The following is a 25,872-nucleotide window of genomic DNA, read 5'->3' as shown; positions in this document are numbered from 1 at the left end:
TTAGTATATTTACGTCTCGAGCTGTGTGGCGCGGCAAACCTGACGCTCACCAATTGGTCTCTAGGCAACGGTAGGAGGGACAACAAAAAAAGTCACAAGATCTCAAACCATCGATCTGTTACATTCCACCAGACTCATTTGGATATATTGTGGAAAATATGCCACAAGAACGAGATCCTTTTCCATTTCCGCGATATGAGAACGATTATACATTTACAGGGAGTGAGGAAATTCAGGTAATTCGAACTTTATAATTGGCCACACTTTTCTATTTACACATCTAGTTCGTATGCTTTTTGATTATAGCCTACATTTGTGTTTACATATTTCTCACTTTTTACCTTGCTTGATCAGAAACTGGCATATGAGAAGCCAACCCACCTCGCACAAAATGACGAACCCTGGAGGAGACTCCATAACTCGACAACACAGGCTAGCTCTCGCCGAAATGTCTTTCATTATGACACTACAGTGAGTTGATGTAGCCTTACCTCGAAGGAAGATTTGAATTTGCTTACTACCACTTCAAAATTACCATAGGCAACCTAAAGTAAATCCAAACATGTTCTGATTTAAAGCTTTGTGTTTTTGAAATGTACTGACTGCTAAAATGTTGTCACAAGGCACCAAAGAACAGTCTGGACATTCATCTGAAATCCACATACGATCATCATCTAGGATTGTTTCAAAACAAAAATCAAACCGTGACGCAGAAGGAAACTGTTGCATTGGATAATGGGTAAGGCCTCGAAATAATTTATATTGAATATATGAAGAGTTTAACTCCGTTTGTATTAATTTTCATAAATCATGTTTTTTTTATTGCGTTATGTTTTATTGTGTTAGTTAGCTGTATTTTTTAGTTATTTAATCAAAATAACCCAACTGCATTTTGATTGATATTAATTGGAATGCAGGATAAAAACATGATTTTTGAACATTTTGAAAAACTGAGTTATCTGTTCTTGCAAATAAACTCTTCATATATTTTTATATTAACAATGATATCCATTGATTAAAACTTTACTTTTTTTATTGGTATTTCAATAAAATAAAAAAAGACACCCAAACAGCAGCGTGTTATTTAGTTTGAAGGCTCGGTAAGGCTAAAACTCGCAGCCATTTTGATGAATTTTTTCCCCACACAGGACACTGAAAAACAAAGAACTAGAAGAATCAATGTGTGAGACTGAAAACAAAGGAATGAGAGTGTGGGTCGACACCCAGAAGGCTTCTATATACAGTATTAAAGGGTCCATAGGTGAGATTTAATACTCAACCCATAAGAAAGTGATTCTTAAAAAAAAAAAACGCTACAGAATTTAACCACGGTGTTTTTTTAATTTATTTTTAACAATGATATCCATTGATTAAAACTTTACTTTTTTTATTGGTATTTCAATAAAATAAAAAAAGACACCCAAACAGCAGCGTGTTATTTAGTTTGAAGGCTCGGTAAGGCTAAAACTCGCAGCCATTTTGATGAATTTTTTCCCCACACAGGACACTGAAAAACAAAGAATCAGAAGATTGAATGTGCGAGGCTGAAAACAAAGGAATGAGAGTGTGGGTCGACACCCAGAAGGCTTCTATATACAGTATTAAAGGGTCCATAGGTGAGATTTAATACTCAACCCATAAGAAAGTGATTCTTAAAAAAAAAAACGCTACAGAATTTAACCACGGTGTTTTTTTAATTTATTTACAGAGTCTCATCACACCGCCTCTACAAACCGAGGTTACTCTCGTAAGCATGATGGCGGCTTTTACTCTACGTAACACAATACATATGATATACAAGTTAAGATGGGTTACCCGTACTCCCACAAGTTGGTTGATAAACAATGGGTATCAGCAATACCACGTATAAGGGCTTGAAAAAAGAGAATAAAAGAACCGTAGATATGCCGGTGTGGTCTCTTCTTTAAATGAATACAATAAAATTGTGATGCTCACTCACTTCAAGGACTCGCTCACTGTTAGAAGTAATGGTGAGATCAGAATCGCCGTTATACTCAGTGAACAAGCAGAGCATACTGGACCGAGATCCAGCACCCTGCCTGTTCTAGTATATCTGATCGATTCATCATTTCTTACCACAGTTTCAACTGTGAATGCCCAGAGTTTTGTGAAAAGCCTCACGATCATCGCTACAGAAGCTCCCGAGTCGGTTATTATCATCTCTGTATCCGAGCAGGGCAACAACTCGGACCAGATCAAATAAGATCACGGTGTAGATTTTTTTTTAAATGATCTCATTCACTTACACACACACACACACTCTAACAAAACACAAACATTCAAGCACACAAACAACCACTATCATACTCGCTCCACACACACGCGAACACATTCACTCAATGACCTCACATCCTGGTTGACGTCAATAAGTAGCACTTTGGAATCATGGGAAGCGTTTAAACAAGCCTTAAAAATCACACTGCCATCTCGTGGCTGGTTACGGTAAGATTTTATAAATTGAGGAGCATGCGCAATATGTGTGTATATATATATTTCAATTAATTATATTATAAAATTATAATTCTTATAAATCAGTGATTATTAGTTGATGTAAGTTAAATGTAGAGGAATAAACGGAGAGTACAACTACATAATTTGGACAAGATTTTATATTGACAGAACAATAACCCCGTTGGTTCAGAAAACAAACACCTCTTAACAGGCATTTGCTTATTTAACTAGCAAAGACGGACGTCTGTCGGTCTTTTCATTTGTCTTGATGAGGAAAAAATAAAGAGATCAAGAGTTATTTCCAAGGAAGGAAGACAGTTAAAATCAGCAGTGATGTCTTCGGTAATTAGTTAATCTGGCATCCTACCTGCCTCGTATAGGTTCAGGTTAATCTGGAATGGCGTAATGAGTTTGAATGTAATGTCTGCAACAAGCAACACTGAACATAAACAGCAAACGCTGACCGAAGGCCACAGACTTTACACTAGTCACACAATGCTGGACCTGAACACGACAAAAAAGCAATCAACCGTATGCGTGGAGGTGAGTGGTTAAAAAAAAAATGTAGTTAGAGTTTATTCGATGAATCCTATGTGAATGATTGCTGGTGTTTGATAAAGTCATCCTCTTTTAGTAACTGAGTTTAGTGCTTTGATTTTTTTTTTTTTTTATGGGGAAAATTATATGTGAATTAAACGTTTTTATTATCCAGTTACATTTAAAAAGTTCACTTTAAGAGAAACAACAGGTTCATTTTAAGAAAAAACAGCAGTTTGTTTTGCTGCTGGTTTTAGCATTTTTTTTATGAAGCTTATTTACCTTGAATACAACATGAAGTCTCTGTCTGTCTTTCAAATATAAAAAATATTTAATGGAATGAAATGTTTCTGGAGTTATTCATTGTTGTTTTAACAATGCACAGTCTTTACAGTAAAGTTTGTTCCCATTTAATGGCATCACTCCCAGCAAGTAGTTTTTATATGACCCTATCACAAACCTTTATACAATATGATCATAATTTGCATGAGTCATGTATTTCAGTCAATAGTCTGTCATGTTGCTTTAGGAGTGTGGAGATTGGACAGGGGTGTTTGGTGTGGCTGACACACAAATGTCCCTTGAGAGTGGCACTGTTGGACCAGAGTAAGCTGGTTTAACCCGGTCTTGGTTATAAACACTATGCTCTGGGAAGGATGCCCAGAAGATTAACGTCTCATTAAGAGGTGGACGTGTCAAGGTTCCTAACATGTTCCTGTAGACCAAACAGTAGAGTACAGTGCTAAAAAGGCCAAATTCATAGGTTCACATGGAATGCGTGTCCTGAGTACAATGCAAGTAGGTTTGGATAAAAGCATTTAACTCCAAACAAAAAAAATTTAAACACGTAAGTGCGGCCAGAACAAGTATGCACATTTCATATGTGACTAAAATCTGTTTTTTTTTTTGTTTTGTTTTTTTTTTGTTTTTTGTGGGTTAATGGAAAAAGTCTGTCTTTTGTTATATGAATTTTAATATACAAAATATATTTAAATGTAAAGTCAATAGTTATTGATCGACAATGGTTTATATAATAATAATAAGGGTGGTGGTGGTAGTAGTAATTTTGCAAGTCTATGTATATATTCAAGTTTGTACATAACATTTAATGCTTACTAAGAAATCCAATTTTGAACATCTTTCCTCTGTCCTATTGTCTGTAGTCGTATTATTTTAGAGCCTGTGTTTCAGAGGTCAGGAGGTTGAAAATAACTCAAAGTCTCAGTGTTGAGCTATAAATGGCCCGCTTTGCTTCATTCATCTGTTAGTAAATGAAGCCAACATGCATTAGAAGGCAGAGCATGTGTCATCTCAGTCCACTGAACTGGTTTGATTCTGTGCTTTCATCAGCAGGTGGACATGCTGGCGCTATTACACGATTTCAATTGCATGCTAGAAGTAACCCATTCATTTGGGTAAATTTATTTACTTATACTTTAATATGTATCAATATTTTATTTTTATTCTGTTAACTTTTCTCTCCAGCGGCCAGGATTCAGACATCACAGAAAAGGTACAGGCACTGACTATGCTCTGAGTTTAATTTACATTGCGTCATATAATCTGTCATATAAACATGTAGACATCATTTTAGACATCTTATAATTTGCTTCTCAAATGTCAAAACATAACTGAAGATTTGTTGGTGTTCATTTTAAGTCTAAATGTTTCCAATCTTTCTTTTCAGAGAATTATGTATGTCATTCTCCTGTGTCCCAGCAAAGCACAGACAGCGGAGACGAGTTCATTCAGCTCAGGAAACTGAATGGCTCACCCGGCGAGTGTCCCAGTCGCCAGAATCTCCATAAGGAGCTTCTGCTCAGCCACAAGAGGTAAAGAGTAACATCTAAGAGATGTTTACTTTGCAAATGAAGTAATCCAACATAACCCAATACTTTACAAAGAATAAAAGCAAAATAAACGAACATCATTTTGAAAGTTTTAAATGACATCAAACCTATACTAACCTGCATTTATTCATACAAACTGTGACCTTTTTTCTTCTCAGAGGCCTGTTGGAGGAGAAACCAGAACTGCAGCGTGTGTTACAGCAGAGGAGGCTTGACCTGCACAGAGAGGAGGAACTTGCCCTCCGACCTCCTTCTGACCTGGAACAAGAGCTCCGTAAGAGACAGCAGAAACTGCAGGAGGTACTGACCAATCTCTGTCTGCTTGATGTTCCTCATTACTGAAATGGAGGTCAAGAGTTTTGCCAGATGCAAGTCAGTAAATTTTTATTTTTATTTTTTTTTGAGGATGAACTGAATTATTGTGGCTATGCATTTTGTTGAATGGACTTGTGCACTTCATATATTTTAGTGTTTTGTAAAGTTGACAGTTTTAAATATTTCTCCACAGTATGAGATGGAGGAACAGAGGCGCATGGAGGATGAGAAGAATGTTCCAGAATTTGTCCGAGTGAAAGAAAATCTGCGTCGCATACAGTTGACTGAATAAAACTACTGAAAGGGCCTATGGAGAAGAAATGCGCCTTTGTAATTTTTATGGTTTTCGTATAATAAAAGAGAATGTTATGAAATTAAGTTGCATACAGCTATAATGTAGTTTAGTAGTGAAGCCCTCTATTTAAATATACTGTAATGTTCCGTAAACTTGAGTCAAAATAAAGCTATTAATGTCTTGTATAATATTACCGTCTTTTTTGTTTTTTTTCTCCACCAGTAATAGCCTGATACTTTTGACTGATACTGACTTTAATATCCTATTTGACAACTTTTGTCAAGCAGGTCACCAAACTGTCATACTTAAATGAGACTTTCATATTGAAAAGTCAGTTACTTCCTAGCAACCAAATGACAATCTCCAGCCACATCTCGGCACCATAATATCCTAGCATGGTCTTTTCTTTTTAAATAGAAAAGTGACTTTTGTAGTTTACTCGCTATTCACAGCCTGGTTGGTTTTTTTTTTTCTCTCTCTCTTCCCTACACTAGAATTCTCAAATAGATTCTGTGTCTCGCTGCCTTTGCATTTACAGGTGGCACTCCTGCACATCTCCAGTGCGGAGAGAAATCTCCTTTCACATGGAAATGCCCGTTTAATTAGCTGATCTTTAAATTCAGGGAGAGACACGAGGAAAGCAAGCCTGGCCATCTGCCGTAGCCCGCCTTTATCAGGAAGGTAACAACAGGAGGCAAATGGGAAGCACATCGACAAAGAAACGTTTGTAGGAAGAAACTCGAGCCATGTGCTCTCAAAATGTATATGTCTTTATAAGCTGACGCCAGTTACGACAAATACTCTTTCAGCAAATTACTTTGAACAGTATCGGGCATGTCGCCACGCAGGAAAACAATCAAGTTGTAGCAGCGTGCCATTTCAGACACCATTCATGCAGTCCAGAGGACTATGCGCCAGTTGTCCTCTTGTTTAACTCTTTATTGTCTCGGTTTTCTCCCGCTGGCTTTGTTAGACACGCCTATCGCAGAAGAAGCGTGTGCTGCTTTCAAAAGATCACGCACGCTTACGAAGTATTCTAGACAAACATGCGCGATAGGGGGCAGTTTCAGTGGTATCGCCCGGTTTTGTACATCTAAATTTGTTAACAAGCACAGTTGAAAAATGTTCCTCATTAACCTGTTAAGTAGGCATCTATTAATGTCAATACGTATGTTACTTTATAAATGGCAACTGGAGAATATTTCAGCTACATGGCACACTCCCCCTGCGCAAATACGGTTGGTACAGTCCAGTGGCTTTTGGCTGGCTTGAGTAAAGACTCCACAACCAGCTGCACTGTTGAGTCGCCGGCACACGCGCATCTGCGGGAATGGAGTGAACGGAGGGTGTGTGTTGGGCTGGATACGGCAAAGAAAGGTATGGTAAATATAATATTTGTATTGATAAGAAATATTACATTTGTGTATTCTTTTTTTTTGTGGCATAAATGGATTTTATATGTGGAAATATGTTATTAAAGCTTTGCACAGAGGCCCCATGAAATCATTCATTCGAAGGCATGCGCTAAATCTTTGATAAGCTCTGTACTCATGTTCTTAAATATGTTTTGAGTGCATTTATGTTTTTGGGACTTACACCTACATTTACAACAGATATAAATGCTGACCATTTCATTGCATGGACTAGTGCTGCTTATAAGGTCAATCAACCCTTTCAAAGCATGCAAATTATTAAAGACTGTCACTAGTAAAATTAAATCTGAATTGCATTATATTTATGGGGCCCGAGTTGGTTTCGATGCTGATGGCATAATTGCATTATGATTGATTAAATGAAATACCTACTACAATAATATTTATCGTCATAAGCTCCATGCATTTAAAAGACATGTTTCTTAGTGCTTGCGAGTGTTGTTTACCATTGAGCCAGATCCAGTGGTATTGGTACAGCCATTCTAGACATTAGGTCTGTTAAAAGTTAATTAAAAGGAACATTTTACCTACAGTTAAAGCCATTATTATTTGTATAAAGGCTTACAGGGTTTCTTTTTTCCAGAAATTCATGGTATATCTTAATTAACTTTGTACTGGAATACAGATGGAAGTGGATGTCCATTCATAAAGGAGAATGAGTCTGTTTACACTGGCAGAGAAACTTACTTTATTAGCCAAAGGTGTTTTCGTCTTTGAGAGGCTTTTTGACATGCATTCTGATTAATCGTTTCATCTTCATTGAGTGGCATGATGAAAGGAGAGAAGTGGAATCACAAAGACTGTCTTTCAAGTCTCTTCACACACTCACTCACTCTCTTTCTCACTCTCCGCCATGTTTTGCATGGCTTCATTAACAATCGACTGGTTTTTGGCTTTGCACCAGCTGTGGAAATAAGTCCCACACTAAAATCTGTCGCTCCATAACATCTGCATCCACACGATTCAGCATCTCTATAATAACAGGCTCCGCATACAATCTGGGTCGTGTTCAAATCTCCCGTCAGACTTTCCAAGCTCTGGCCCTCTCTGGGAATTCCAGACCTGGCCGCAGTGGTAATGAAATTGGCCGAGTAGGCATTCCAATAGATCACAGCCCCACAGACTCATGGGAAAGGGTGTTTGGGAATCTGGCAGAGATGACATGAGAATTGTAGACTATTGAAAATGGGCTTATTTGCTGATGTCTCATCTTTACGCTTGACCGCGAGAGAGGGTGGGTGGATCTGTTGTGTTAGTCTTCTGCTGCTGAGATCGCTGTCAATAAGACTACGTCCTGTCTGCTTTTCTGAGCTTAATGTGCTTTGTAATCAAGACAGACCTAATGTGTTTTCAGGGTGGAGGTCCTTGTGAGTGCAGTTTGTGCGTTTGAAGGAGTTGGTCATCCTAAAATTAAAATCTGTCATGATTTACTCATCTCATCCCCTTGTGATTTCCTTTCTTCTGTAGAACACAAAAAGAAGTTCTGAAGATTGTGCTGATTGCTCTTTTTCACACGTTTACAACAAAGTCCCTTTCAAGGAAAGTCATTTAATGGCCATTTGGGAAATTTTAGGCATGTAGGAGTCATCTACTTGAATGATGAAATACTTGGGTCTCAAAAACTGCTTGCCAAACTCATATTTAAATCACATTTCAAATCAGGAATAAAATCAAACATGAACTGTCCCACAAATGTTGGGCAAATTTGTGTGTGAATGAATGTTTTCATGAATAAATGATTCACTAATTATGTAGGTACTCAAATTTATTCTGAAATTTCTGAAAAAAACTGTAGGAACAACTGGCAATGTGGCAATTGGCTCTTCTATTTAGAAGGCTATATTGTGCATTGCAGTTTCTCCCATTTATAGTAATGCAAGTAAACTGTCTTTGTGCATATATACAGGCTTTCAAGCTTCAAAAATGATGCAAAAGCACCATACATTTATCATAAACTTTGACCCATGTGCTTTATTGACTTGGCATGATTACATTATGATTAGATACAATACTTACTGCAGTGGAAACACATCATTTGTCTTTACTCTTTACAAGTTCCATGCATTAAAAAACATGTTAGTCTTCTGAAGTCAAACAATATCTTTGTGTGAGAAACAAAACCAAAATTCAAGACACTTATTTGAATAATTGATTTGAAATGGCAAGGAAAAGAGCAGCCAGCACAGTTCTCAATATTTCTTTGTATGTGATCCATGGCAGAAAGTCATACAGGTTTTCAAAGACGTGAGGGTGAGTCAATGTTGGCAGAATTATAATTTTGGGGTCAACTAAAATTGGGAGTTGCTTTTTGTTTAATAAAGCACAGTTTGTCACAGTGACCTAATTCCTGCTGCAGTTTCATAAGCCTTTCTTTTGCCCTCTGTAAGTCTTGTTGTATCAGCAGATACTGTCCTCTCAGCAAACTGGCCACTCGGGCTTGTTGACACAGAGCTTTGCTGGTATTCTTTCAGTCGTTGGAGTGTCTGATGGAGCAGGCTGCTTTCTATTGTGCTGAGCTGCATCCATCCACATGAGTTACAGAACTGAATGAGGATGGAGCCTTTAGAAGCTCCACAGTCACATTCTGTCAAATTTTCTTCCTCAGAACTCAGGAAGAGGGATGATAAGGATCCACGCCGACTCATTAGTAGGGATGTTGTCCCTAGTGATGTGGGTGGGCAACTAGATTTCCCCCCAAAATAGCATTTATATAAATACAGCGCCTGTCCTAGATTTTTGTGTGCATGACACTGGCGCTCATTAGATATAACAAGGAGCCATGGGCCCTATTTCTAAAACACGCATATGATTGGATTTGATCCTAAATTCCATGGATTTCATCCAGAATGTCAAAGCTGTTCCATAACATCCATACAAACTTTTTGTTCCATATATACCAGTAATTCAAATAGTCCAACACTGATTATGAAAATGTAAAGATAAATAAACAGACAATCACAATATGCATAAATATTATTATATGTGCACATTAGTCATTTTAAGTGTGTTGTGGGTATTACATGATTTAATTTAATTCATTAATTAGATTACTGATTTCCTGGAATGAATGAATGAATAAATAAATATGTGTATATGTAAGAGGGATACATTTAGGGAATGTTTTTTATGCATATTATATTAATGTTTTATAAATCAGTCATAGGAACATTTCAAAAAATGTGTTGCACGTTCACATTTAGGATCATTCCAAGCATATCTTTATACATGAGGCCTAGGTTTGATAATGGTTGATGTAACTTGCCTTTTCTTTCTCAGGAAATGAAACCTCTTTCTTTTTTGTAGGACTTCAAAAAAAGTAGTGTTGCAAATGTCATTAATTGAGCTAATATCTTCCTCAAATCTTGTTACTGGATATGAAAGCATCTTTTGTAATTCTGAAACTCAAGATGATGGCAATTCAGTCATAATTTAATCATCCTAATGTTGTTCCAAACTTTAGGCCACTTTCTCCTGTGGAACACAAAAATTTGAAAAAAATGTCTCAGTATTACTTGTTTTCCATATAATGAAAGTCAGTAGGGTCCAGTGTTGTTTTGAACCCCATTCAATTCTGCCATGATATATTCACTCTCATTTTTGGGTAAACTTCTCCTTTAAACAGATCAATAATAAGTTTCCTGCTTGATTGATTCTTTTTACATCTGTAGGAGGATCCGATTTGTCATTCAAACTCTGCCCAATGCATTAACATGTTCCTTTACAATAACAGAACAAAATTTTATGTAAATGTCACAGCAGTATCTCCTCATCTTACTTTCTCCATACTGAGGCCTGCGAAATCTGAGACATCACAGACAGAGATCCCTAAACGTTATTTCTAACAATCCTTTAGAAAAACTTTGCCTGCAAGTTTTCTTCATGGTAATAAGAGAATCCCTGACATGGTTATCTAAGTTATCAGCATGTCCCGCCTGAGGCTGAATCAGCATGGACACATTGTTCCACTTCAAAGCTGTGGCGAGTGGGCACTGAAAGAAAGAGAGGGGGTCTTGGAGAGAACAGGTGCAGTCTTTTGGAGGGGGAGAGTCCCTTCTGCCATCTGTTGACTTCTAGTTTTCCCCAAACACACTTCATCACAATTCAAACACGCCTGCTTGGTCATAGTGATCCAGGTTGCTATGGTGCTGTATGGGAAGGATAAGACCCCCACATGTGTGCGGTCAACTCTGGGTGCGCGGCTATTGTGTTTTTTTTGGGGGGGGGGCGAAAAGACCAGTTGCTTTGTCAGATGTGGAGGAGACGCTGAGGTGCCTGTGAAGGGTTCTTCTCGGGAGGTTCGGTTTTACATAATCGCACGGCCACAAGCCACTGTTTGGAAGGCAAATTTACTTAGTGGTTTCTAGACTGGAGAGCAGCAGTAAATGGAGAGCGCTTGAAATCAAACAACAGATTTCAGTCTTTTCTCTTCCCCATCAACAGGTCACATCTGCAGCCTGAACTCAGATATTTTGAAAACTGCAGAGTAACAAAACTAGACATGGATTGTAAGGAGGAGATCAGTGACTCTGATAGCGGGATCATTTTAAACTCTGGTGAGTGCTTTTGTTTTGTTTTTATTTTTTTAATGATAAATCATATTTAGGAGGGAGGAGAATGCATATCAGTAACCAAAATTTGGTGCTGTAGTCCCCCAAAAAACTAATTTTTATCAGTATACCAGTTAATAAACATTACTTCAAATTTTCTAGCTTTATTTTATCTAAAAAAATGTTTGTGTGTGTTAATAATAGATAATATTAAAGGGGTCCTATTATGCTTTTTCACTTTTTCAATTTGAGTTAGTCTGTAATGTTGCTGTTTGAGCATAAAAAAGATCTGCAAAGTTACAAAGCTCAAAGTCCAATTCAAAAGGAGACATTTTATTGAACAGAAATCACTTTTCAAAAACTACAACGAATGACTCGTTTGGACTACAACGCATATTTTCCGGGATTTGTGATATCACAAATACCGACGAATGGGACGAGACCTGGTTGAGCTGCACTAGAGAAGGCAACACACTCTATGTCGGAGACACGCTAGCTTTCCCAAGGCAGACAAACTTAGAGTGGTTACAATCATCCGGGTTTAAATCGCGCTCAAATTGATTTGATTTTGACTGTATATTTTTTAAGCATGAGGCTTATATTTACATGTAAATCAAACCATCACAAATAGCTAAAGGGTCTGTGGAAAATTCTTGAATTGTGCCCAAAAATCTGCTTGGAAAAACATGCAGCCGATATGATATTTCCCATTCATTTTCTCCATAGAAATTTCATAAACGTATTCAATTTTTTAAGATTTTAAGGCCCGGTTTCACATACAGGGCTTAGACTAAGCCAGGATTAGATCATAGTTCAATTAAGACATTTAAGCAATTTTTATAAACGTGCTTAGAAAAAAAAAAAAACATTACTGGTGTGCATCTTGAGACAGTATGTAGACCCTTTCTTTATCTTTAGGTTTCATTAAAACTATTTTATGTGCAGATGTCTGTTAACACAGTAATGGGCGTTAGTTGTTTCTTCTGTGCGGTATTAGATAAACGGAGCAGAATGGTAAACAGGTAATGGCTTGTCAACACAGAGGCTGATTATGTTAAACAGTAGTTTTACTGGCAAGTCAGGGCTGTATGCCAGCGGCTTCCTCCCAACATCTGTATTGGTCTTGTTAAGTCTGTCATTCCTCATTTACTCTGCTTTTCTAATGTACTTCAGGGTGGTGGACATTTATATTTGTTTGTGTCATGTCTCCAGGCGGCAGTGTGTCGGTGCAGTCAGCCTCTCTCTGGCTTCAGCGCTCGCTGTTTAGAAGACGAACACATGCTTCAGGCCATCAGCAAGGCCAATCACAACAGCCGATATATATATGTGATGGACACGCGGCCTAAGGTAGAACATTGTGAAGTTTGTGTTGTGTTCTTCAAGCCAGTTGGGTGATCATAACAGGTTCCTTAAGCACTTTTTGTGTTTTCGTAGTTAAACGCACTGGCGAATCGTGCGGCAGGGAAAGGCTATGAGAATGAGGACAACTACTCTAATATCCGCTTCCAGTTTGTGGGCATCGAGAATATTCACGTGATGAGAGGAAGTTTGCAGAAGCTTCTGGAAGGTCTGAAACTGCTGACGTATGGGAATTTGGTTCATTCTCATTTCATTTTGTGGATTGTCAACATCTGTTTTTTGTTTCTAATAGTGGTGGGAACGCGTTCACTTTCCATGACTGATTACCTGGTTGGACTGGAAAACAGTGGATGGTTGCGTCATATCAAAGCCATCATGGATGCAGCTATATTCCTTGCCAAGGTAAAACTCCAATCTTCCTGCATGCAGTATTATGCCCCTGATTCTTCAGTATCCAGTATTATTTTAGTATTATTTCTATATTTTTGTAGTATTTATTAATATTTTGAATTAGCATTTATTTTTTATCATTTTAGTTTTCATTTTATTTTTGGTTTATGTTTTAGTAATTTTGTTATGTCCTTTTATCATTTTTATTAGTTTTTTTATATATATATTTCTATTTATCTTAGGTATTTATTTACCTAAACTTATTTCAGTTTGTGTCCAAAACATCATTCCTTATTTTGTTTTTAATTCCTAGTTTTTAAGGTTAGGTTTTGCATCTAATATTTATATATTGTGTGATTACATCTTTATTTCAGTTACTAAACAATTATTTTACTATTAGTTTTTTAACAGTAACAACACTGGTATGAATTCAACAGATTTCTCATCAGTGTTATTTTAGGATTATTTAGATACTATTATAGTTTTTATATATTTTCTGTTTTAATTTTAATTTTAGTATAAAATATGTGAAAAATAATGTGTTTTTTGAACAACCTAGTATGAGAGCCTGTTCTAGTACTCCCCCAAAACAAAATCAAGACTTTGTAAAAGAGCATAATAGGACCCCTTTCAGAACACAGGAATTGGAGGAAAGTCAGATACTCAAACTCTAGTTTCTTACATGAGCGCTAGAGTTCATTGTGTCAGGGCAGGCCAACTGCTAGCCCCCTGTATGTGTGTGCTCTTGTGTAATGAAATCTGTTGTGATTATCCAGGCCCAGACAGTCCCACATCTCCGGTGAAGGATGGTATGGAAAGAAAACAGGGATTTCTGTGACTATGGCCCGGTTTCACAGACAGGGCTTAGATTAAGCCAGGATTAGGCCATTGTTCAATCGGGAAATTTAAGTAATTTTTATTAACAAAAAAAAAAAAAAACATTAGTGGTGTGCATCTTGAGACAAAACAAGGGCACTGACAATCAGTCGGATCAGTCGGTGTAAGTTTCTTTCAGTTGAAACAGCTCAGACTTACATTTTAGTCTAGGACGCCTTGTCTGTGAAACCTGGGGTAAGTCTTTCAGATTTTTAAGTATGAACCAAAAAAACGGAGCCATGAGCCCCAAAAAAACAGCTTAAAGATAAGATGAATCACAACAGTAAAACCTTTGATTTCCATTTGAAAAGACAAAATTAACCAGGGTCTGCCAATACTTTGGGACCATAAAAGGGGTTTCTTGGTTTAGAGCAGTTTAAGCCTGGCCTAATTAACTAATGAAGCATAATGACTTCTAATCAGGCTAAACAATTACACTACCATTTAAAAGTTCGGGGTTGGTAGAAAGTGTTTTTTTTTTTTTTTTCAAAATTACAATAAAACAGTAATATTATGAAATATTGTTTCAATTTAAAATAACTTTTTCTATTTTAATATATTTTGTTATGTATTCCTGTGATGCAAAGCTGAATTTTCAGCATCATTACTCCAGTCTTCAGTGTCACATGATCCTTCAGAAATCATTCTAATAAGCTGATTTGCTGCTCGAGAAACATTTTTTATTTTTATCAATATTGAAAATGTTTTACTTGCTTGAAAACCATGATAACATCTTACTGATCCCAAACTTCTGAAAAGTAGTTTGTATTACATACAAGGATAAATTACTTTGCACACACATTGTGTCGTAGTTTCAAAAGAATAGGAAAGTTTAAGTAGGAAAGTCAGCGGGCCCATAAGCGTAAATCAGATTGCTCTGATTAAGCTGGGCTTTTTCTTGTTCTCAATACAGCCCTTCAATAGAGGCACTAAAGCAATGTCCAAGAAACAGATGCTTCTTTACATGTTAGCCCACATGTCTGTCATTCATTATTGGCCAAGCAGGGAGAAGATTTAAGGACCCAATCATTACACCATAGAAACCTCTTTGTGGACATTTTGACAATATAAAGACTCAAGATTTTGTCTTGTTTTGTAGTGACTAACAAACATAAAGTTTGTTTTCTTTGAGATTAAAATGCCCTTTGTTTTAACAGGAGCTGACTGGAAAGCTGCCCTCCGATTACCCTCTCCTGCCTGACGAGAAGCCTCCGCAGGTCCGACGACGGATCGGAGCCACTTTCAAACTGGATGAGGGTTTTATTTCACAAGATGGCGAGGTATAGGCCACAGTTTCTACACGGAGATTACTTTAATAGCTTTAATGCAACTGACTGTTATTTGAGCCTACCTGGCTAGTTTGAAATGTTATTCATGGTGGTGAAACGGTTCCACTTATATGGAAAAAGATTTTTACGAGGTGCGTTTAATCCATATTTCAGCATTTTCAGCATGCGGTTACCCCCTAAAATGTTTGTCTCCAGGAGTCTGAGCTGCACGCGCTCGAGGCTGATCTCGCCCTGCAGCGGCAGATTTATGAGGCAGCCCGAAAGCTCTCCCTCGAGGAGCACATCAGCAAACCGGTGAGGAAAAGCCGACTGCAGCAGTGTAAACGTGAAGAGAAGAAGCTGAAAGAGCTGCAGGATGCGATACTGAAACACCGCATCAACCACGGCTGTGTCTCTCCACAGACCTGCTATTCTTCCAGACAGAGAGGTCAGCCAGTCGATTCTCATATAAACTACATTTTACGCATTATAAATGTGATTGACGGTATTACCAAAAAGATATGATTTGAATTAACAAATATTTGTTGGTCCATTCCAGATCTTTGTATGTCTGATGACAGCTCGCTGTCTGATGCTGTTGCCTTAGATGATGGTAAGCAAGCAACCCTTTATTTCCTCAAACTCAAATTTTCACACTCCACTGTATGTGGAAATTTGATGTCTAGGAGTCTCTAGGAGTTTGCTAATGTAGAAAAATGGTCTTTTATCTACAGACTCAGACTCTGCTCCCTTTTCTCCAGCTGTTCTGGGGTCTTCCACAGACAGCGGTTTCCAGTGTCTGACTCTCTTGCCCAATAACGGCCCAAAGCAATCGAGCTCCAGTTCCAGTCTGGACTATGATGCCTCACCCATCCAGAACTCTCCATGGAAGGAGTCCAGCTTGGACCAGCCCTACCAGAAACAAAAACCTTCTCACTCCGCCTGCAGCAGCCGCTCAAGGTACTGTGGGATATTCTAGCTTTGAGTCCCATGGTAGATATTTAATTGCAATATAAGCATACCATTACTTTGTGTTGTTAGAGCTGTTTTAAAGGTACTTGATAGATCATTTGGTTAACACTTTACTTAAAGCCTCTATGTATAATGCATTATAAAGGGTTATTTAAGTGTATAATGCATTATAATTATTGATAATGTGCATTGTAATACATTATATCTTGTCATAAATAATTATAACCGAATTTAAAATGCATAGTGTAACAATGAATTAAGCATGATAATGTATTAACTGTGGTTACAATTATTCATGAGATTATAAGCTGCATTACAAGGCATAATTAATGCATTAAAACTACTTTTATTATGCATTATACATATATGCTTTAAGTAAAGTGTTACCTTTTTTTGTATTTTTGGAGGAAGTGCCTTGTGCTCATCAAGGCTGCATTTATTTAACTTACAGTAAAAACAGTAATATTGTGAAATATTATAACAATTTAAAAGGTCTGTTTTCTATTTTAAATATTTAAAATGTAATTTATTCCTGTGATGGCAAAGCTGAATTTTCAGCAGCCATTACTCCAGTTTTAAGTGATCCATCAGAAATCATTCCAGTATGCCGATTTGGTGCAGAAACATTATTATCAATATTAAAAACAGTTGTGCTTCTGTGTCAGCAGCAGTCCAACAGGCTCACCAACAGACACAAGAATGGCAGAACTTCCTCCAGCACCCCAGTTTGTGTTTAAGAGTCTGCCAGTACGAAACAATCAGCCAAACAGCGCCCCCTCCACCCCAGAGCTGCCACTGCGCCGACAGTTCTCACAGTCCTTCAGGTAAATTAATATAAAGCATTGGTACTTTAGGATTGCCTGAATACTGTTTTTCAAATACATGGCTCAAATTGATATTAAGACTGTTTTTAAAACTTGTGAAAGTGAAATATGTTGGGAAATACATACCAAAAATATTAGTGAAGCGGTTGCATTCAAATATTTTCGTTACACTTCAAGGTGTCCTTTTTACAGTGTAATAATACATTTAAGTACTGACTCTGAGTAATATTAATTAACTACATGTACTTACTATATGGGTTGGGTTAGGATTAGGGTTACTTGCATGTAATTATGCATAATTTATTGTTATTATAATAGTAAGTACATGTAACAAGGACACCTTAAAAAATTAAATGTTACCAATATTTTTAATTGATGTGTTTCAGTTTATTAATTAGCAACATTTGTATTTGTACAGCAATGTCTTACTTTATTAATCTGTTATCATCTCCTCTCAAATAGGCTTCCCAGAAGCAAACCAGAATTGACCAAGGCCAGCTCAGACCTGGGACGGGGCCGGACCAAGTTGCCGCGACAACGAGTGACCGATTTCACATTAGCCTACTCAGTTCAACGTTTATATCAGTGCAGCTCTGAAGACAGCAGCTCCGAGCTTTCCATTTCCTCATACAGCAGTTCCTCCAGCCGAGAGACGACCACCGAGGCACCTAAACCCTATCCGCCTCCATACGGCTACCATCGCACCGCTCCAAATAAAGGACCAAGCCAGCTCAACACCTACAGTACACTCAAAAACAACAACAAAAACCCACCTCACCTCGTGCCCGGCCCCAATCGAGTGAAGATTAGCAATGGGACACCACTTCAGGCAGACATGGCAAGGTTGCAACTCAGACAGAATTCACAATCTGATCCTGTACATACTAATAAACCCCAACAAGTCGAGGTTATCTCACCCAAACGAATGCTCAAGCCTCCCCCGCCATACACAAAGGTGGTCCGCACGACGTCACTAAGAGAATATCCCAACCACCCCAGCCGTGTGCTTCCTCGAGATGTGGTATCAGGGGAACTTAAAACCTGGCACCAGAAAAACAATATAGTCATATCCAAACCCCGCTCACTTGAACGGCAAGGATCGATTCGAATCAAGCGCCCAGTGCCGCCGCCCTACCACCAGATTCCCTCTCATAAGCAGGTAAAGATGTGGCCAATATGTGCATTTATCAGTATCAGTTTCGTAAATGAAATCCGTTCTTGGTAAATGATGAACATACTTGTTTCGATCCAGGTTTCTCAGAAGGTGATTCTGCAAAGGGCTTCGGATGGAACGCCGCTGCAGTGGTACGAAGAGGAAGACTCCGAGATTGTGAGTCAGGTGTAACCAGGTAGAAGAAACCTGGAGGAGATGACACAGAGAATAAGTGAACTCTCATTGTACATGTCTTTATTTTTATTTATTGAGCCAATGGACTCACCGATGTAGTCTGATTATGTTCATTCTCACCGAGGCTTTTTGACCAAGTTGGAGCTGAGCCTCGATTCCATATATGCCTACATTTGTGATTAAATTTCAAGTCTAAGACTTCCTTGTAAGGCATCATGCCAGATGTTTATGATGAATGTATAATATAATTGTGCTTTTATTGATGTCAGTAGAGTGTGGCCCACCTTTTGCAAAAGAATGCCCTCACAGAAATGACATCTTTTAGTATATATTTGTGTCTTGTACACGATTCTTCATAATTAATGTATTACGTAATGTCTTAGTTTCCCCATGATTTTATTTAACACATTATGAATTAATATATTCTTTTTCCATAATATTTTTTATTTGTGAATTAATATTGCCCCTTTCCTAACACAATTTTTTTTAAATTAGTGAAGTGTTGCTCTGCTACTGTAATATGCATTGTCAGAATAATCCGTGAGTTTTAATACCAAATGCAGATGTTTTACTTCCTGATTGTACACTAACTAATTATGAATATATTTTATATTATTTATAATATACTTTAATAAACAATATTACAGATCCTCACTATTGCCACTATTCGCATTTTGTCACATTTTCAGATATTTCACATTGACATTGTAGAAAACAGATTTAGAGCATACATTGACATGAGTGCCAGTGCAAGACTTTTATTCTGAGACCATTTACAACTATACATGAAACAGTTTGCCCTAAAACAAAGTTAAAACATCTACCAAATAGTAACTAAAAGCTATCAACAGTGCTTTTAACACATTCATCACATTTTCATTTCTGTACATATTTATTATAATTTTCACATCCATAAGACTGGGGTTTGCAGCAACCACACTAATATGGCTAATATAATGATTGAGCAAAGAACAGCGAGGTAAATGACAAGGACTATCCAGCGGCAACGATACATCCACTGCATAAGAGGGTGCCGTCTGCAGGTGGAGTCACAAACAAAACAAATAATCAGTATGGATTAATAATTCAATAGATAAAAGACTATGTGAAAAAGCAGCGTGCAAATGAATATTAAGTGTAACTTACAAGCTAATGACACATCTATCACAGTCTCTGAGGTAGCGCTCAGATTCCTTCAGCAAGGCATGACTGCTCTCCAGCGAAGCCTTCCTCCTCAGCTTTTGATGAGGTAACACTGGCAGTGAACTTGGGTGTCTGTTATTTTCATAATTATGAAATGGTTAATATACCACTATTTAACTGTAGCAGAGAAAATCTTAGCACTAGATCAAACTTTGTGGATTGTTTATGCCTGTAATGACACATTAAAGGTTCCTTTATTCCTGAAACTTTTTCTCCATGACTTTGAAAAACAATTTGCCCATGTTTAAGGTTACCTACTTTTTTACAAATGTGGGATCCAGCTCAAGACTCAGAGTCTGGTTGGGATGAATTTGGGCAGAGGATGTCTCCTCAGGAGCATCCACTGTGGCAGTTTGTGAGGTTAAAAGTTCTTGAGGTACTAACGTTACTTGCCTAAAGAAATGTGAGACTTGGATGTAGTTATTAATCACACTTACACTGTAGTAAGTCAGCATAAAACATTCACAACCCATTTTATTCCAAAATGTTATGTATTCCCAAGTAAAAAAAAAAGGGTATGAAACAAGAAAAAAATCACAGGACATTAGAAATGTGTATAAAGTCAGTCAATAGTTTAAAATTTGATTTCACGTTGATAAAAATTCACTGTATATATTTTATAAATGACTTTATTGCGAATGGTTCATCTGTGTATATCATTGGTTTAAAAAAAAAAAAAGACTTGAATCAAGTCTCCAGCATATATCTTTTTTTAATAATCTGTTTTCTCAGATGTACATCACTGACTACAGTGATGATGTATTTTTGCAGGCCAACCTGGAAGTTAGCATCACACTGGTTCCCTGGACAAAAACCCAATGGGATTTTTCCATTGGCTTTTGGATTATTGTAGAAAATAAGCTCAAATCAACAAAAGTTTACGATCCTTACACATTCTGTTCATCATTATAATATTCACAAATGAACACAACTTTTATTTATTTTGAAGTAAATACAACTGGCAGAAGTAAAAAGCTAAATGTAGGCTATAAATTAACTACATAACTACTTAGCTGTCAACAACTCTTTCAGTCTTTATTTACTCTGAAAGTTTGCGTTAAAATAGTTTGCGAGAGTGCGATTATAAACACAATGAAGCTGTGAAAGTGGACTAGTGATTAGATGAGTTTACCAGTGCGATATGATGGCATTTAACATCCCGACAACCTCTGCAGTCCCATTTAACCAGCAGTTAGCACCTTTTCAAAATAAATAAAAGCTTTAAATCTTTAAGGTCATAGAATACGTGAAAATAACTTTAACTGGTCTTAACCACAGACCTTATTTGAAGCTTTTACCCAAAACCCAGTGAAAAAATTGACTTCAAGCACTGACTTCAGGAGGATAGAACCGAAAGTGCTAAAATGCTAACTTGTTTCTAGGTTTTGGCCTGCAAAAATACATCATCCCTGAAGCTATCTATACAGAAGAAAAGATCTGACACTACTTCTGTTACATCGCAACTATAAATATACAGATGTATCCAAATTACCCTCTGCTCATTTGGCAGTCATCTGTGTGGTCTGGTTTCTTTGTGATTTCACAAATCTCATTGGTCACTGAAGATAATATAGCTTCTTACTCCTTTATTTTTTGCTTCTTCAAATGAAAAAGAAAAGAAAATTACAAGTGCACTTAAATTAAATTAAGATGAATGGTTGAGACTCATTGTGCACCAACCTGGATTTGCTTTGCAATGATGTTTGTACTGATTCTACGCCGTAACTGAGACTGAGACAAAAGAATGAGACTGATGATACTCTTAACAAATCATATAATACACATCTGAACTATAAATTATTCATATATCTATCACTGTAAGTCGCTTTGGATAAGAGCGTCTTGCTAAATGGAGTCAAGAGTCAATACCTTCTGTGAGTCTTTTTCAAGCTTTTCAATAGCGTCAGTTCCCACTGCAGTGACACAGATACATTATTTCAAAATGCTAGTGGACTTTAACATTGTGAAAGAACTGAATGGGTGTTTTCCTACCCCACTGCTCACAGACATGTCGCTCTCTGCTGCTTTTCTCCATCTGTTCCTTCATCTCCTCCAGTTCAACGCTATTCCTCTCATGACGGCGCTTCAGGTTCTCCACATGAGCAACCATCAGTTCCACTGCATGGTTCACTTTGGCCTCCTACACAGACACAGAACGGGATTGAACATATTAAAAGCCCATTGATTGAACCACCAATCAAATGGGACCTACTGTAATGTTCTCTGGCTTTGCTACCAGAGTAAATTCTAGTATGGACCGATACCTGATGCACAGCCCCAAGAACCTCTGCTGTGTTGGAGATTCGTCCGATGGTGCCCCTGATAATGTTAAGACACAACTCAAGACGCCGGAGAAGCCCGGCACGTTTGATATCTAAACACATTCCCTTGAGTGTCTAGTGGCAAAAATACAATTCTATAATTGGCATAGGCTAAATCCAAAAAAGCAATGATTCAAAAAAGGTATTCTCAGACTGTAGTCGTCATACCTCAAGCACTTCCATGCCTCTTTCCACTTCCAGTTTGAGGTTGTCCTCAGCATTGTCTCGAGCGTGTTCCTCTGTCTCCAGCCTCTGACACAGCGTGTACTGGTCACAGCGAAAGGCCAGAGACAGCTGAGAGAAAGCAGCCTGTGCAGGGGGTTTGTAAGGTAATGAAAAACTAAATTAAATAATAAAAAATACAATTAAAAAATACCATAAAAAAATTATTTAGATAAAAAAAGAATCTACATGGAACAGAATTAGAAAGATATGCCACACTTTAAAGAGAGCTGATATTCTTCAAAACCATCACTTCACAATGTCCATTTATGTATGTATCTATGTATCTCTCTATTTAAATCAAACAGGACTGACCTCCAATTCCTCCTCTGTCATGTCAACACTATGATGGCATGAAATAACCAACAATACAGATGGAGTGAAATAACAGACATTAAAAAGAATAGTTTTTTTTATTTTATTTACATAGTTTTTGCACTTGTCTTGGCATTCACTGTGGACAGCAACGAAAGAATTTCATTGTACAGGGAAACCTGTTTTCATCACTGTGCACATGACAATAAATGCTTTGAATATTGAATTATAGGAATGCATGTCCACAAATCAAAATTCTGGATAACTAAATAAATGGCTGATATAAAGCTAGCTGTAGTAAAAGCTAGCTTTTGTTTATATCTGAATATATCACCTGTTTGGACCCAGCCTCACCATAACAGATGGCTCTTCTAAGGCAGTTTGGTCCTGGTGTCTAGACCCTTCAGAAGAGAAAAAAGTCACTTCAACTTTTTTAATTTACCCTGTATAGCATGAATGCATGGTGGGTAAATAGTTTTGGCATTACCTTCCTCAGAGTCATTCTCGCTGTTCTCTGTTTGGTTGTTGGTCAGGACTCGCTGGTCTTCACAAGCCTAATCAGACGTTATATTGTATACTGTAGTACATAATACTATAAATATATAGTACTGATTGGATTAGATTACTATTTTACCTAAAAAATAAAGCTAATGAAAATGTTGAAAATATTTATATTTCGTTCATCTCGATAATTCCAATTTGCAAAATAATTAAGAACCGAGATATTAGTCTAAAAAAAATCCAGACTGTAAAAGCTTACTGAAGTATATCCTTATTTCCCCAGCAATATTAAATGTTTAACATTTAACGTTTTAAACATTAAAACACGCTTTCGACACAAAGTTAGGAATTCTGCCAATATTCTTGTCGTCTATGAACAAAAGCCCTCCAACACTTAAATTCAATCCAATCTCATTAACCGTCGTTCCGATATTCAGATTTACCGCTTCTGCTTAGTGTAACGTCCACAAAGTATAATCAAAGAAAGATAAAACTTGCGCTTGCTTACCATTACATTTGCTGATTTCTTGCTCTCCACCTCTCTTCCTGCTCCTAACAGACTCCTAATCTCATTAAAAGATAAGAGTGAAGAAAACTGGCAGACTAATGACAGTTTTAGACGGGTCATGGCTGCCACAGACACTTGGTGACTGACAATACCAGAAATGAGGGGGGAAAAAAAAGCTACGAAACAACTGCAAAGTGTATTTAGCTTGGTGTGCATACTACAAAACTCCACGAAGGTGAGCCATCTTGCAAAAATTGTCTTTAATGTTGTAGCCAATTTAAAATAAAATTCTTATGCATGTGAAGCAGTTTCACATCAAGCTTTTTCTAAGAACTACATGCCATTATACAGCTTCCTTGTGGTGTATAAATGTGAAGCAAACATTTGAAACTTCAAATAAATGTGCGCAATTTTTACACCGATCAAACGAGCATATTTAGCATTTATTTGAAAGGACATTAGGAAAGACACAAAAACGTGAGATTTGGATCAACTCCACATTTATTGTAGAAAATTGAGGAACATAGTCTCTAATAGAGGCGCTGTGGCTTTCCCATGGTGCTCTTGATGTAGAGCGCTCTCACGTTCTGCCAGTTCTTCTTCAGCAGAGACACCAGGAAGTTCACAGCCAGGTGGATGTTGTAGACCAGCTCTTCCTCAGTCATCCTGACGTGACCAACAGCCACAGCCAGACACAGAACCTGAACATGACAGAGATGATCATTATTGACTTTTAAGTAATATAAATACAGGAGTTGATAAGATTTTTTTTGTGTTTGAAAGAAGTCTCTTATGCTCAACGCTGCATTTACTTGAACAAAAACACAGTAGAGACAGTAACATTGGGATATTGTATTAAAATACTACAACTAAAAGTAAAACAAAAAGCATTTTCTACTTTTTAAATTTTTTTATTTATTCCTGTGATGATAAAGCTGAATTTGCAGCAGCCATTACTAATTTACATGTTTGTGGAAACAGTCATACATTGTCAGAATTCATTATCAATAAAAAAAATTCAGCATTTCTTTAGAATAGAAATCTTTTTTAACAGTATAAATGTCTATACTGTCACTTTTGATCAATTTAATGTCCAAAGCACTCTCTTTATTAAAAACATACCTTCTTCATCTGGAATTTGATGGTGGATTTCACTTCATCCACCTTGGTGGCCAGGTTCTCGTTATGGGTGAGCAGAGAGGGGAACTTTCCTGCCTTGTTGAGGCCAGGTCCCAGGATACGAGGAATCTGCTTGATCAGAGACTCAGAAGCCAGGAAAGCATCGTACTTCTTTGCTAAAAAGAGAACCAACAAGATGCATCAATACGTAGACTCAATCCAGAACAAACTACAGCACTGAACGCATACATGTCTTATCGCTAATGTTCTCTCAAAAGGAAACTCACCCAGCTTCTTGACCAGTTTCTTGTTCTTGTTGAGCTTTTTAAGAGCCTCGATGTCCATGTGTGGAAGCTCAGCGGACTTGGCTTCATCACAATGCTGCTGGTCACCAAGGATGCACACGGAGAACTTGGGACGTGGGGTGGTCTTCAGCCTGTGAGGGGCGACGGAAAAGACTGACTGACAAACAGAAGCATATCAGACCCCTTTTGACCCACTTGAGGCAGAACAGAAGAGTCTTACCCATACCACCTCAGCTGGAATCAGGTGTTGATAGCACAGGCATATAATAAAATGGTCGGCTTGGGTATGACAGCATGAACGCCGTCACCTATAGCCTCCCCTCATGTTTTAAGACCCAGGGTAGGGGTCCGCCCGCGTCACCAAGCCAGAGAATGGATGGTTCAGACAGACTACCCAAGGCTGTTCTACACTGCCTGCCTTTAACCTGCCTGCTCAAGCAATTTAATCCAAAGAATAACTACCTCATGTCAAGATATCCAGATATTTATTCAGGCAGAGCAAAGGGCAGGCAGACAGAAGACTGGGCGATACAGTAAAGGGCCAAACCTGACAGTGCCTGAGAAACGCTTGTCCTTCTGGGGATCGTAGTTCTTCAAGCTGATCTGCAGCTCCACAGACTCAAGAAACCTTAAAAATAAGAGTCAAAATAAATACCTTGTATACAAGTAGCCGTTACATAATGAGGGTAAACACTTGGTGCAGTTAACAAAAATACATCTGATATTTAAGCATAGGCTTAATCTTTATCAAGCAGTAAAACATTTATTAATTTAATAAATAGCCATTTAATTACTAGCAAGTAACACAATAACTAGTTTGTGCTGACCAGAAATTATCAGTAAGTACTGGTAAATTAAAAATGATAAAATAAATAAATAAATAAATATATAA

At 37.5% G+C, this 25,872-nt stretch overlaps 5 protein-coding genes across 6 annotated transcripts in view; 3 read left to right on the top strand and 2 right to left on the bottom strand.

Moving 5' to 3' along the window:
- The first annotated feature begins 57 nt into the window (after positions 1-57).
- On the top strand, positions 58-2,377 carry LOC107668118 (uncharacterized protein C1orf194 homolog). Its single transcript, XM_016459913.1, has 5 exons — positions 58-236; positions 355-471; positions 624-739; positions 1,149-1,261; positions 1,709-2,377. Exons 1-5 carry the CDS (start codon positions 159-161, stop codon positions 1,777-1,779), a joined length of 495 nt encoding a protein of 164 aa, XP_016315399.1. The 5' UTR covers positions 58-158; the 3' UTR covers positions 1,780-2,377.
- A 382-nt stretch (positions 2,378-2,759) lies between these two features.
- On the top strand, positions 2,760-5,468 carry LOC107668117 (protein FAM107B). Of its 2 annotated transcripts, none has more exons than XM_016459911.1 (5): positions 2,760-3,015; positions 4,495-4,522; positions 4,697-4,841; positions 5,018-5,159; positions 5,368-5,468. In XM_016459911.1, the coding sequence occupies exons 1-5, from the start codon at positions 2,878-2,880 to the stop codon at positions 5,464-5,466; spliced, it is 552 nt and encodes a 183-aa protein (XP_016315397.1). In that variant the 5' UTR covers positions 2,760-2,877; the 3' UTR covers positions 5,467-5,468. The 2 variants fall into 2 exon arrangements, with proteins under 2 accessions (XP_016315397.1, XP_016315398.1); XM_016459912.1 differs by having other exon boundaries at positions 2,863-3,015; positions 5,018-5,231; positions 5,368-5,454.
- A 1,246-nt stretch (positions 5,469-6,714) lies between these two features.
- On the top strand, positions 6,715-18,873 carry LOC107667997 (uncharacterized protein C1orf106 homolog). The gene is made up of 11 exons (XM_016459728.1): positions 6,715-6,846; positions 11,343-11,455; positions 13,975-14,007; positions 15,174-15,190; positions 15,232-15,354; positions 15,559-15,790; positions 15,902-15,955; positions 16,077-16,302; positions 16,983-17,138; positions 17,601-18,297; positions 18,391-18,873. Exons 2-11 carry the CDS (start codon positions 11,401-11,403, stop codon positions 18,481-18,483), a joined length of 1,686 nt encoding a protein of 561 aa, XP_016315214.1. The 5' UTR covers positions 6,715-6,846; positions 11,343-11,400; the 3' UTR covers positions 18,484-18,873.
- Positions 18,874-19,152: 279 nt separating this feature from the next.
- On the bottom strand, positions 19,153-23,592 carry LOC107668016 (uncharacterized). The gene is given in 13 exon segments (XM_074186936.1): positions 19,153-19,523; positions 19,633-19,761; positions 19,948-20,082; positions 21,182-21,288; positions 21,370-21,420; positions 21,559-21,602; positions 21,682-21,829; positions 21,954-22,085; positions 22,179-22,319; positions 22,548-22,575; positions 22,882-22,948; positions 23,035-23,101; positions 23,557-23,592. Coding segments are annotated over 13 exon segments (1,185 nt in total). The 5' UTR covers positions 23,560-23,592; the 3' UTR covers positions 19,153-19,390.
- A 447-nt stretch (positions 23,593-24,039) lies between these two features.
- Positions 24,040-25,872, bottom strand: part of LOC107668104 (60S ribosomal protein L10a-like) — a 3,706-nt gene continuing 1,873 nt past the window's right edge. Inside the window, exons 3-6 of the mRNA XM_016459894.1 lie at positions 25,528-25,608; positions 24,963-25,111; positions 24,679-24,851; positions 24,040-24,257 (exon numbers count right to left, since the gene is read on the bottom strand). Coding sequence (XP_016315380.1) covers positions 24,087-24,257; positions 24,679-24,851; positions 24,963-25,111; positions 25,528-25,608 — 574 coding nt within the window. The 3' untranslated portion in view covers positions 24,040-24,086. The remainder of the gene's footprint in view (positions 24,258-24,678; positions 24,852-24,962; positions 25,112-25,527; positions 25,609-25,872) is intronic.

The sequence above is a fragment of the Sinocyclocheilus anshuiensis genome, unplaced genomic scaffold, assembly GCF_001515605.1.
Source record: "Sinocyclocheilus anshuiensis isolate Anshui unplaced genomic scaffold, SAMN03320099.WGS_v1.1 scaffold1024, whole genome shotgun sequence".
Lineage (NCBI taxonomy): Eukaryota > Metazoa > Chordata > Actinopteri > Cypriniformes > Cyprinidae > Sinocyclocheilus > Sinocyclocheilus anshuiensis.
The sequence above is the reverse complement of the archived record's forward strand: the minus strand, read 5'-3'. Positions and strand labels throughout refer to the sequence as shown.